Here is a 13,536-nt window from a genome sequence, read left to right as displayed (position 1 = left end):
CTCTAAAAACATAAATCAAAAATAAATTCTCGAAACCAAGACATGTAACAGCACCATGCATACCTGTTGCCAAAAAAACAAATGCAGTAACTCAGTCACCACACTGAGGTTCTGTTGGACTTTATTCCATTAGATCCTCTTCTCTTTCATAACTCAACCAATTTCAGCTGCAAGAAAGAGAAAGACTAAGGCGACTAGAGCTTTAAAAATGAAGGTGTCTGTGCTTACATTCTCGGCCACGGCTGCCTCCTCTTCCTCGTCTGTTGGAGCTTCCCCGTCCACGGCTCACTTCTCTGTCCCCTCGCTTTTCTCTGTTCTCTTTGTTTTCTGAACTCTCTTTTCCAAGGCTTTTCTTCTTTCCCCCTACAGTTTCCCATGAAGTCTATTTGGGTGGAGAAGTATTAGACACAACAGATCAAAAAGCAGAGATAACTACAGACAACTTTGCAAAACTTTCCAGCCCAAACCCCAATTCATAGATAAATGGATTTTGTGTGTATAAAACCATAGATGTATGTGATGCTTTTCACATGCTAAACTAGGACAGAGAGCAAGGAAGACATCACTCTGTGAGGGGGAAGAGGATACAGCTTTTTGAGAGCAGGTTTTCCCATGGAACATAGGTAGCACGCATTTAATATCTCAACTCTTTCTGGCTACAACTGACATGGGTTACTTTAAAGAAGTCTAGGTAGACAGCATAGTAGAAAACCTGCTAAAGGGTAGGTATTCATCCTCTCGACTGTTTTCAGAAGTCTGACTGGAAACAAACAGGACTGAATCATTCCATCTCTCAACAGGACAGGGGAGAATGCATATTTGCAACAGGGAGAAAGGTCAATGAGAGAGCAGATGGATTAGAAAGATAAAACAAATGAACTTGGCTTTCTTGGAACCTAAGCACTGATGATCAGGGTATCAGAACAGCAGCTTGGGGAAACTGGGCCAAAACAAGTCAGCCCACTATGCCCAAGGACTGCAGCACATCGTGTGTAGCATTACTGTGTTCAGAAACTGCTGCGATGCCCAAGCAAGAGAAAGAATCAAGGCTTGAACATCAGACCTCTGCTCTCCTCTTAAATCCAGTTAAATTCAGGATTCATGTCAGACCCTTCGGAATTACAAAACATTTGTAGGAGTTTAAAATGAAATAGCTAAAACAACTTCTCAGAATAATATGGCAGTTGATAATATATTACGTAATTATATAATTAGGCTATTGAGCCATAGCTACAAAGCAGGGGAGAAAATTAAAATTTATTTGCACAGTGTCGGTGTGCTAGGCACTTTAAGTACAGTTATGAGAATGAAGTTATGAGAATGAAAGAGCTTACAGTCTAGACAGACAACATACAAACAGAGGGCAATTTATGCCTCCAGCCACCATCTGGAATGCTGGATGAAGCTGTGATCTCAAGAGAAGCAATGGTACCAATCAGAATGAAGACAAAGTATGGCTGCCATTAACTCTAGGTCCTGCTCAGTCTCTCCTGAACTACTGAGGCAAAGTTTCCATGCAGCTCAAATCAAAGTCCCCTCTCCTGAGGATGAGCTGTGATAAGCTAACCAACGCTGGCTAGACAGTGCAAAAGTCCCAAACGTTATCAAGGTAGCAACACAAACTGAAGACTGTAATGCTTTAAAAGTAAAAAAATCAAAAATAGCCTGTGCTTCAACTTCTCCATTGGAAAGAGTTAGCACTACTGGTGGCTCCCTTTCGCGGCTAGCTGATTTTTTTTTAATTTTGATTTGATTGCGGCCCACTGCTGACTCATATCCAGTGTCTCGTCCACTGTAATCCCCAGGTCCTTTTCTGCAGAAACACAAGACACTTGTTCTCTAGCCCATTTATGTTACCCAAAGAAGCAAGTATTTTCAACATGAAGACCATGAACACTAATTTTTTTTGTTTGTTCTAAGTATGTATTTGGTCCCTGAGAGATACCCAAGACACTCATTCAAAGTGTGTTGCTTTCTGCTAGTCTTGATTTAACCACCTATTGTGCAGCAAGCAATAGTTAGGCTATAATTTAGTCATGGGTATTTTTAGTAAAAGTCATGGCCAGTGACCTGTCCATGACTTTTACTAAAAATATCCCTAACTAAATCTTAGGTGCTGGGGGTGTGCTCCAGCGGATGGTGCTGCTCTGGGGGACCAACTGCCTGGGGCCGCCCAAGCAGCGGCTCGTGCCGCTGGCTCTGGGCCTATCCCCGCTGCTTGGATGGCGCTGGGGTCAGCTGCACCAGCCACTGCAGCTGCGGAAGGAACAGAGGTCCCAGAAAATCACATGACCTCCATGAAAGACTCGCAGCCTTGGCAAAAGTCCACTTCAGAAGACCCCAACATTTAGACATAGGCTGGGCAGAGTAAGGTTTGTTTGTGATTGTTACCTGCTTACTTAAGCGTTTCCTGTCCTCTCAACTAGAAACAGATCCCAGTTTGTGACCCCTACACTTTAGAAGCTGAAACAGGAATAACTGGCTTATAGCAACATCCAAGCAGGACATGTCTTTGCACTGACTCGTTACAGGAGAGATAAAGGAAGAGGGTTTAAAAAGGAAATGAAGTCCAGGGTTCCCTTCCCAGTTAGGATGAGATGAGGAAGCAGACTGAATCCCATCTTATAAATTTAAAAGGCTCTGCAGGAACAACTTCACTCACATTAAGACTCTTGTCCACTGCTTCTTGGAACAAGAAATTTGCGTTACTTCATGTATTATAAAACACATATTTGGAGAGATTCCTCTGCCCTCCTCTTAAAGGGATACTCATTAATGAGGTTATTAGTGAAACAAGTAGCTATTTGCTATGTCCTACTGTTCCATTATTAGAGTTTGATCTGTAACTCCTCAGGGCACAGACCTCATCTTAATTTTACACTTGCTAAGTGCAGTATGCACCTATGGAGCAATACAGTATATCTACAAGTGGCTGCTTCTCCTGTTACAGCAGTGAAAATTGGCTATTCATGGCAAACACACAAGGCTGTTTACTCTGGACCACCTCCAACTGCCTGAGATGCCAGACTGATTAGAGACATGGCAGCACATAACACTGCATTTGCCATTAAGTGTTTTTGTTTATATGAAGTCTTAGTGTCTATCAGAGGGACCCAGCAGTAAAGTGACATGACAGAAACAATGTTTTCAAAGCTTAGTTTGGGGTTTGGGTGTTTTGTTGTGGATGCCCAAGTTTTGTTTTTGTTTTTAAACTCTTTGTTAAGGCAAAGTCACAATAAAACATTAACACGCTATATCATACATCAGGATCAGGTTAGCATTCAAAGAAACTGGCTAAAGATTCTGTCTTACTGGCTGGGAAGCCCTCCTCCTTTGAGCATGCTAAAAAAGGTGACCAAATTTCTCACTATCTATGCTCCCTTTTGTGTACATACTTGGCATGAAAGATTTTTTTCACTCCAAGGACAGTCCAGATTTTACTATACCAATATGTGAGTGAGAAGCCTCCCCAGTCTTCATTTCTTTTTTAGGGAGAGCTGGAAGGAGATAAAGAGATTGGAGGCTCCTGAGGTCAAGAGCTTGATTGTCCCCCCACAATCCACTCCTAGAAAGTAGAAAAGGGACCATAACAAAAATATGCGGTTTTATTCACAAGTGGATTCTTACTGTGTCTGAGCTTCCTTCCAGCAGTATGTTGATTGCTCTATTCACATCCCCATTACAATCATGTAGCGCCACTATGCATTCATCCTGGTTCTTCCCCGTCACTTCCATAAGCTGGTAAAAAAAAAGTTGCAGACACATTAGATATTCCTTTTACTAATGGTTTGATAAGGCAAGAATTAGTGCTACTGCAGACTCTCCCAGGAAGAACACTGCTGCTGTACCAAAGACGAATTGAAATTATATATATATATTTAAAGAATTGCTTGAGATCCCAGAGTCACTACCACCACATTTGCAGCCATACAGGACAAATAAATACATTTTAAGCCTTACCTTTGCCAAGATCTGAGCTAAGGTTTCTGTGTGTGATTTTTATTTATATTTATAACTTAGGGCAGTGGTCCCCAAACTGTGGGTGTGCCCCCCTAGGGGAGGGTAGAGGAACATTTGGAGAGTGAAGGGGGCCTGGGCCAGCTCCCATAGGGGGGCAGGGAGGGAGCGCCACCCAGGCCCACTCTGCCCCCCAGGTCCGCTTTGGCTCTGGCCCCAGCCCAGGCCACGGCCTCGGCTCCTGACCGCAGCTCCTGCTCCCAGCCGCAGGCCCTAGCCAAGGCCTCGGCTTCGGGCCATGACCCCCAACCGTGGCTTGGCCCCACTCCCGGCTTGCAGCCCCAGCCCCTGGCCCTGCTCCCGGGGGGCCGCACACAGTTTACATCACAGGTAAAGGGGGAACGACATAAAAAGTTTGGGGACTACTGATTCAGGGTCAGATAGCTGTGTACAGCAGAGAAGTGCAAGGGCCTGAGGAAACCTTCCCCACAATAGGCCACAAAGCATCATGGCCACAGCAGTGTCTGCGGTGCGCTTTCAGGGGGCAGAGAGATGACTGACTAGATATTATCTCTGTAGTAGCAGATCTACCAACCCCATCTCAGCCCCACCCCAAAACGCCATGCATGTCGGAAGCCTCTGCCACATTCTGGTCCATGCAGGTAGTGTAGCCCTCCTATGCAGAGTCTTGGAATCCTATTTATTTCCACACCCAACAGATGCACACAGGTTATGCTAGAAGCAGGGCCCTCTGGTTCGAGCAGGGAGTATATGATTTGGCTCCTGGTGTGCACCCATTGCCACAGCAATGGACCACATATCAGACAATTGTATAATGTAGACATCAGGAAAAAGTAAGGGATAAAGACAATGCATCAGACCAGTCTTTAAAAATGAAACCCAAGAAAATGCCACTGGAAGGAAGGGAACAGCTGCCATGCACAGTCACCCTAAGCTGGACCTCTAAGTGGGTGGACTGCTAGATTCTGCGTCAGCTGAAGCTGCTGACTGTTTTTCAACAGTAATCCCAATAGTAGCACTTGGGAGCAAGTGATAATCATAACCCAAGGCACAGCAAGGAACTGAACTCTTTACCCTGCATAAGTTGCTAGTGATTACCCACTACAGCAGGATAATTAGAACCCTAAAGGCCTGTACCCAGATCCTGGCATGCAAGTGGAAGAGGAACTGATAAGAAGCAGTTTGATTTTACAATGAATTTACAGCCTACACTTGCTCTTAATGATCTGGGAACTCAGTTATTTTTTTGTTTTGGTTTGGGTTTTTTTTTAAGATTCAGTTCACCTTTGAGCTATGTTTAAACTTCCACTTTTCCTGAAAAGCTGCCAAGATGTTAGCAAATGCAGTTTACACAGGTGATAAATACTTCCCACATATGTGTATGCATAAGAGCTAAATACACTCTTTATTCTAAAGATTACTAAGCAATAGCAGCTCGCTGGAGGGATGCTGTATCTATAGGAGAATAGGGCATGGACGAGGACTAGGTGGATACGGTTCAACCCAGACAAGTACAATGGCACACTGGTAGAGAAGAAAAAGCAATCGGAAAAATTGACGACAACAATGTTGGCACCTCTGACTGAGGCTGGCACTTGTCACTGAGTTTTTCAGTCTGAGGATCTTAAATATCTTGGGCTGCTCCTACCTGGGACAAACATCATTTAGTTTTCATCTGTGCGATGTGACAGTTTCATCCGAAAGCTCACCTTGTTACAGTCACCCTGAGATTAGATGTGAGCAATATGATCTACATGGTGCTTTAACTTGGGATCATCTAGGTACCTTCTGCACTAGGCTCCTGATTTACTACAAAGGGTTTAGCAGACAGAGCATAACATCAGTGCTCCAAAATTTGCAGTGACTGCGTATTGTCCTCTGGGTGGAGTTCTGGCTGCCGATTTGGACCAACAAAGCCCTACATGGTATAAAATATGCCTACCTGGGAGACTATCTGCCCACCTATCCCCCATGCGATACAGCCACAATTGCAATCAGGGAGGTGTTTAGGTTGATTTAAATGGGAGGCGGCTACTGGCAGGGCATTGTCTGTGAGAAGTCCTGTATTCTGGAACTTGCTTCCCACCACAACCTGGATTCATTAACCTTCAGGGCATGCTAAGAGACCATGGGCTCCCCATTGCCACCAATGGGCTTAATCAAGGGGGTAAGTTGAAGGATGAAGATGCAGTGTGAAAGCTACAGAGAGATCACTCTGTCCTCTGAAACTTGAGCTAACAAAACCATTAAGCACCAGACTAAAACTACATATAAAAGTCAATGCACCAGTAGTAACATGGGAAACGTACTTGTTTCACTTTATCTTCAAAATCTGCATCATTCTTATCATAGATCATCTGAGCGAGGCGAATCTGTTCTGCTGTTGCCTGAAAAGTGCAAATATCCAGTAAGGGTTCCAACAATTTTAATTAAAGTATAAAACAGACTTTTGACTGTACTCAGGTAATATCCCTCCCACTGCCAACACATACCAATTTTTTCTTCCAAAATTTTTGAAGAGGAATACAGGGAACGGGCTCAGAAGTTACATGAGGAAGGAACTAAAAGGGCCTCATCTAGATCAGCTTTAAGGTTGGAGAGAGAGTATGTCAAGGATAAATTCATCTATACCACAATCGTGACATAGTCAGGGAATCTAGATAAGTCCTAACTGTGTCCCTGTAACAGAATAAAAGTCCTACACAGTCCAGGGGTTTCACCTTGTTGTAGGGACAGCTTCCATCTACACTACAGCTCTGTCAGTGTGTAACCAACCCCTGGACTGTGCTATAGTATTAGGTCTCACATTTTCACTTATGAACAGTCTCACTTGTTTTCCCTGTAAGTGCTAAGCTTGTTTCCTTTGTCTCTCAATCTGTCACTGAATAATTTTGTTAATGGTTGTTTTTGTTGTTGGAAAGGTTGGTGCTTTGGTTATAGGTTTGGACAACAGACCCACACTGGCAATTTGTCAGGAACCCCGAGAGCCAGACTCGACTGGCATAACATGGAGCAAACTGCAGCTGCCCTCGTCTTTCTGGTGAAGCAGCAGCCGCCCATGGACATTAGTGGCCACATCATGTAATGTTACATTTTGAACCATCATGTGGCTTTCAGGGATCTATAGCCTCTGTGGGATAAACCTCTAAAGGAAAAATGAAGGGGGCTTTGGGCCACCTTTTGCTCATGGGCCTCAATCCATTCCCTCCCAAAACAGGAAAGCTTTTCTACCTGCTGGATACTAAACTGAATGCTGGGGAGATGTCTGAGGTCCCAAGTTGATGCTGACACATTGAGAAAGAGTTCTTAGTGAAAAAGGGGATCATATCTAATCTATCCATGGAAGAACACAGGTGAAAACCCACTGTCGAAGGTGAATCTCATTACTACGAGGCCACCTCAGAAAGGCTGCACGGTAAAATTCTATTCCTTGGCTGCGAGTCAAAGTAGCCAACACCTCTTTCAAGAAGAATGCCTGTGCTGTTAGGCATTTATCAAGAGCGCACAATTTAAAGGAGGCAGACGGCTATCACTTCTGCAACAAGTCTAAACACTGAGTGGAAAAGTTTAAAACTGGTTTTCAACACACATCACTTGGCTGCTGACTTACTGAGGAGTCACTGCAGCTGTCCCAGTTCCTTGAGGAAACTGGCATATGCAGCGATGAAAAGTCAGATTCCAGGCTGCAGGACAATCAGTTTGTACTGATAACAGGACTTAGTCCTTTCCATTTTCAAGGTGTCGTACGTACATGATCCTCACAGAGTAAGTCAGTGACAGAACTGAGAGAGTATTCAGGAGCTCTTAACTCCCAGATCTATGTTCAATCCAAGAGACCATTTTGCCTCAATTAAAACTAAGCTTTTCAAATCAGACTAGCACCAAATGCATGTAAACACACACCAGTAAGCTTTTAGGCACCTTTATTGTAAAGAAGCAAGGTCCACCAATAATTTTAGGAACAAGGTCCCGATAATCCCGAGCAAGTGGTTTCTACTTATCTAGTGGCACAATACTCCTGTCACACTAACGCACCTGTTTCTCCATTTCTGATAACCTACCCACTAATTTATCTCAGTGAAGAATTTAGACTGTAATCACAACAAACAGTAGCATTCCTGAACAGAGACAACTATTTGACCAGGAAACAAGAAACCAGTGATTTCATTCCTGCTCAATACTTTTAAAGAAAGCCAACCATTGTTAGATAAAAAGCAAAATCTTTCGCAACTTGACTGTAATACAAGATGTGACACATCCACAAAGAAAAACTGGAAATAAAAGCCTTATCTACACTAGGATTTTTTGACTTGCAAATCCCAATGGGCGCAACATCACTGGTGCCAGTATCAATAGTATCTGTATGTACACAGAGTTCAGGAATTTAACCATTGTCCTATTACCCAGAGTTAGAAGACGGTGGTAAAATCTCCTGAACCCTGTCTGTACTACAGCTATCATCAGTGGAGCTGCACCCATTTTGAATTATGAGTCCAAAAACACACAGACACTGTTACCAAACCAGCATTAGTCATGGGAAGTGTCGCTTTCAATATCCGCAGTCTGGTTTGCCCTTATTGAATAAGTGTCAACTCTATAACTAGCACTGTATTAGCCCACAAAAGGTTGTGCCGTCATTTTTAGTTCTTATGACTAATAAACAAGACGGCTAAGTTCTACCTGTCTGAAAAAAACTTGATCTTCGCAGTAACAATCACAAAACACACTCACAGGGATTTTTAATTATCTGTCTTACTACCAACACAAAAAATCAGAAAGCAAAAAAACCCACAAAATCAAGTAACAAATGTTGCAAACCCAGTGTAACAGTGATACCATTCAGAGGAAGGAAAAATGTGTAATGTAATTTCTTATACAATTCAAATTAAGATCAGCATTACTCTGTGGGGTTTTAAGGTGACTTCCGAGGTTAGCAGCATCCTCTCAATTCAGAGAAATGAATAAACAGTGACCACAAAGTAAAATAGAGCACATTTCTGTTGGTTTGTAAGCTCTTCCATGCAAAAGTGCCAATGTGATATCGGAAGACAGCACAGAGAGAACAGGACAGTCAGCAGTACTTAAAATAAGCAATTCTTAAATTGACCAAACCAGCATCATCTTATGAAAATGGAGGAGAAAAGAATTTAGACACCACATAGGAAAACTCAGAAGATTTACTGTATCCAAGCTGTCAGGTTATAAAAATAAAGCTTCTCCCCATGAAAACCACTTTCTGGGTCTGTGCAATTGAGCAAGACACCAAGTTCAAGACTTACGAATGCAAATCAGAGGGGGGAACTTGGGGTTACATGGTAAAAGACTACTATATGCAGTAGAAAGTCAGCCTCTCCATAACACAAGTCAATCCAAGAGCCAAGAGCAGGCACCGTTCCCCCAGGTGAGCACCAGTAGGATAAGCAGACCTAAGACAGATAGGCTCTTGTCAGCCCAGCAGAACAGTAGGGTGACTCCTGAATTAATGCCAGATTTTCAGAAGTGCTTGGCATCCAGAAGCTCCCAACCTGTTTTAAAAATCTGGGTATGAGTGCCCAGCTTCTTTCCCTCCCCCACCCTGATGCACTGGCCTAGACCCATCACCGCAGGGTTGCTGAGTCTCTAAACAATTGAAAAATGGCTTAAGTCCTTCATAGTCAACAGTGTCAACCTCAATGCCCTCAAAATGCAAATCTTTTTTTAATCTTCACTGTATGACTTCCTGTGAGTATGCCCCACCTGACAGGTCTTTGGAAGCTTTCTGGATCCTGCTGCAGATGCCTTTTTGAGTGTGGTCCCTATTGGCCACTGAGAGAAGCTTCGCTCTTCCACCCAAGCTCCAGCACTAACTACAGATCCTCTAGCACAGTGGTTTTCAACCTATTCACCATTGCAGGCTGCATACGCAGCTCTCTGCGTTCTCTGGGCCGAAGCCACACAATATATATTATACCTGTATGGCCCTGAGGATGTCACATGGGCCACAGCTGTATGCTCATTAGGCCGCAAGCGGCCCGCGGGTTGAGAACCACTGCTCTAGCATCAAGTTTCTAGCCTCTGGACAGCAGAAAGAGCTGAAGTCTGAAAAGATGTGAAGAGTCCATGGGATAAGATCCTGGCAGAAGACTAGCAGACAGCCTTATGGTTCCTTGCTGATCTGGAGCACTCCTGAAGAATGCAAGACTAGTGTGGATGTAGGAATATAAATCCCAGACTTGAAGCCAGCAAGCAGTTTGCTCAGTAACCCAATACAGTATTAAAACACAAGCTGCCGGACATGCTCGCCAAACTGAGGCAATGCTTTCTTCCCTCCCCCACTCTCAGCCTTTACTAAACCTAGGGCAGCGGTTCTTAAACTACGGGGCAGGCCTCCCAAGAGCGGCGAGGGAATGTGTCATGGGAGGTGCAAGCTGTGTACTTTTACTTACTTTTTTTTTTTTGGAAGCGCTCTAGCTGTCAGCCCCAGGTGGCTGGTCCTAATGCAGAAGGGCCGTGCACACCCAGGAGGCTGGGATAAAGGAGGCAGCCAAAGTCCCGTCACCTGGGCTCTCCCCTCCACCCTCAACCTGGAGGCAGCTCAGGCTCTCCTTCCCTCACTGGTAGGCAACCTGGGCTCAGGCTCTCCTTCCTCTCCCGCCCCATCCCTCACCTGGAGGTGGCAGGGCTCCAGCTCTCAGCCCCGCAATGGCAGCAGCAGCACAGAAGTAAGCGTGGCAATGGGCACTAAGTCTGCTGTGACAAGTGATATTGACGAATACCACTTTTCATATTGCTTTCCTTACTTCTGTGCAGCGCTGCCTTCAGAGCTGGACACCCGGCCAGCAGTCACTGCTCTCCGCTGTGCCTTCAGAGCTGGGTGGCAGTATATGTACTTGTGGGAGGGGGTAAACAACTACAGACACAAAGAAGGGGACCCAATCAAAAAAGTTTGAGAACCACTGACCATGGGGATGGTTGCAGATCATAATATGGCATTTACTCTCAACCTGAGGGACAGATGTTACACAACACCTACCTGTACTACTTGTTTCTGTGGTTGTGTTGGCTGTGTGGCTGAAATCTGTGTTTTGTCCCGAGTGCCCCGGGTACGTTCACTGCCCACCGAAGTCATCATATACAGTATATACAAAACAATGTATGTACAAAATAGAAAATCTGAAAGAAAAGGAAAAAACATATCAGCTGGTTAACACAGAATACATATGCTTGAACTACCAGATATATTACACATCCAAACTCAATGAAGAAGGGTGAATTCATCCACAGGATTTATTGCCCGTCTCTTACCATAAAGGCATGAAAACAGATATACAACTTTTTCAACTGGCTAGGTGCATAATTGCACACACAGAGACAACTACTGTGAGTACTCAGGCAAAGGGCAAATTCAATGCATAACTGGCCATCAGCATGCACAAATATTCTAAAGTGCATCTGCAGAAAATACATACAGAAATTAGAAACACTGCTGCATGCCCAATTCTTTGAAATACAGGTCTACAGTAATTAAAAGCCTTTTTTAGAGGTTACCTAGAAATTTTATAGCTAATCCTATTATTGCTATATCTTGGTCTAATTAGTATTTTTCACCTTCTTCCTCCTCTTCTATTTACACATAAATACAATTTTTATTGACCAAAATTGAACTCAGCCATTAAGATTTCTGATGTGATAGTTAAAATGTATTCAATAGATTCTGAAGAGAAACACAGTATTTCCTGAACTCTTACATATTTAATTGGAAAAAGGCTGCCTTTACCAGGAATTGACTGTAGCATGATATGAACAGGAAGACTGTGTTTCACCTGGTTTTATGAATAGGTTTGCCAAAGCCAACCTGTCCTTCAGGCTAAATTTGTCTTACAGCTCTCCAACATGTATAAACCTTCACAGCAACTGCACTTTTACATTCAAAAGACCCAAATCAAAACAGAACACATGTAATTCAAGCTCAGCTGGCAGTCTGATCTACATGAAAACTAACCTAGTAAGTAGTAGTGGGCATCATTTAAACTAAAAAGTGCATCAATTATGTCACACACTACCTTGGCTAACTAATACTTCAAATACGTATTGCAGGACAACAACCTTCAGCAGAGTTTAAAGTAACTTCCTTTGATTAAAATTCTCTAACGGTAAACTTGCAAATCTTTTATGTGCACTAGCACTTCTTTATACAAATAGCTTTTGAACTATACTACCTGGAAAAAAACAGTTAGTGGCCCTCTGAATTCCAGTACGCTGAAGATTTAAGTTCAGGTAAACTAATTACATCTTGAGTCACTTTTGTTTTGTACTGCCCAGGACATCACAATTTGAATCCAACTTATAAGCAATAAGTAAGAGCCTATGTACACAGAGTCTGGAAAAAGCATTACTACATTTCAAAGACTAAGGTCGATAGTTTCACACTTTGGTACCTGACGTTACGCACCTAAATAAAACAACGGGGCCATTTTGATTTAAGAGGTGCTGCACACCTGCAACTCCCACTGACTCCAACTTGAGTTGTGTGGACTCAGCCCCCCTAAAGCCAGCCCATTTTTGTTTAGGTGGCTAATTAAAGATTTGGGTCCCTAAAGCTAGGCACTCACTTGAAACGTTGTCTAAATCTACTTGCAGTAAATAAGTCCATCTCTATATTATGGAAATATTCAAGTTTAACATATGGCTGGGGCTCAGCTATTTTATAACATGGTTTCTTTTTGTCTGTACAAACATAAAATAGATTTAACCATGTTAAAGAACCAGGTTTTAACCTTCATATACCTAGGCTAACACAGAGTTCCTTAAAATAGAGTTATAACCTTTTTTGCCTACCCACAAAGACCAAAATAAGCCATTTTATTACACAGGTGTGCCACAACCACCTTTCACAACCATGTTTACTTTTCCAGTGTGAAACAACTCTTAAACACACACACACACCACATAGTTTTAATTCTATTGGGAAATCAAGCTGTACCGCATGGTTTGGCCTGCAAGCATGCACAAACACAAATACTGGTTGTGTTATAACAGAGGTTGTTTTGAAGTGTTAGCCCAGATTAGACACCTATATTAACACACTATTTTTTAACCCAGTTATAACTCAGCTTGACCCCATCCATGTTAACCAACAAGCCACTGTTATAACCTGGCTCAGCTGCAAGCAAGAACAATCATGCTGAATCTAGGGTTGCCAACTGTCTAACTGCACAAACCTAAACACCATTTTCCTGAGGCCCCACTCCCTCTCACTCCATTCCCCCCTCCCTCGGGCCCTCGCTGTCCCCCACCCTCACTCACTTTCACCAAGCTGAGGCAGGAGGTTAGGGTGCTGTGGAGTTGGCACTCAGGGTGGGGCCACTGTGCAGAGACCCCCTGGCTGTTCCTGTGCCTAGGAGCCAGAGAGACATGCCAATTGCTTCTGGGAGCCATGTGGAGCCTGGGTGCCTGCCTTAGCCCCACTGACCAGACTTTTAGCAGCCTATTAAAATCTCCTGGATTGGTTTCAGTAGCCACCAGGAGATCAATTGTGATTCCAGGAGACTCACGGCCAATCTAGGAGGGTTGGCAACC

General features: G+C 43.6%; 1 protein-coding gene across 2 annotated transcripts in view; it reads right to left on the bottom strand.

Annotated features, from left to right (window-relative positions):
* UBAP2 (ubiquitin associated protein 2) overlaps nt 1-11,130 on the bottom strand; it is an 88,742-nt gene extending 77,612 nt beyond the window's left edge. For both annotated transcript variants that reach the window (XM_045020722.1, XM_045020723.1), the window contains exons 1-4: nt 10,991-11,130; nt 6,288-6,365; nt 3,628-3,738; nt 229-382 (exon numbers count right to left, since the gene is read on the bottom strand). In XM_045020722.1, coding sequence (XP_044876657.1) covers nt 229-382; nt 3,628-3,738; nt 6,288-6,365; nt 10,991-11,089 — 442 coding nt within the window. In that variant the 5' untranslated portion in view covers nt 11,090-11,130. The remainder of the gene's footprint in view (nt 1-228; nt 383-3,627; nt 3,739-6,287; nt 6,366-10,990) is intronic.
* Between the last annotated feature and the right edge of the window lie 2,406 nt (nt 11,131-13,536).

The sequence above is a fragment of the Mauremys mutica genome, chromosome 6 (genome assembly GCF_020497125.1).
Source record: "Mauremys mutica isolate MM-2020 ecotype Southern chromosome 6, ASM2049712v1, whole genome shotgun sequence".
In the NCBI taxonomy this organism is placed as follows: Eukaryota; Metazoa; Chordata; order Testudines; family Geoemydidae; genus Mauremys; species Mauremys mutica.
The sequence above is the reverse complement of the archived record's forward strand: the minus strand, read 5'-3'. Positions and strand labels throughout refer to the sequence as shown.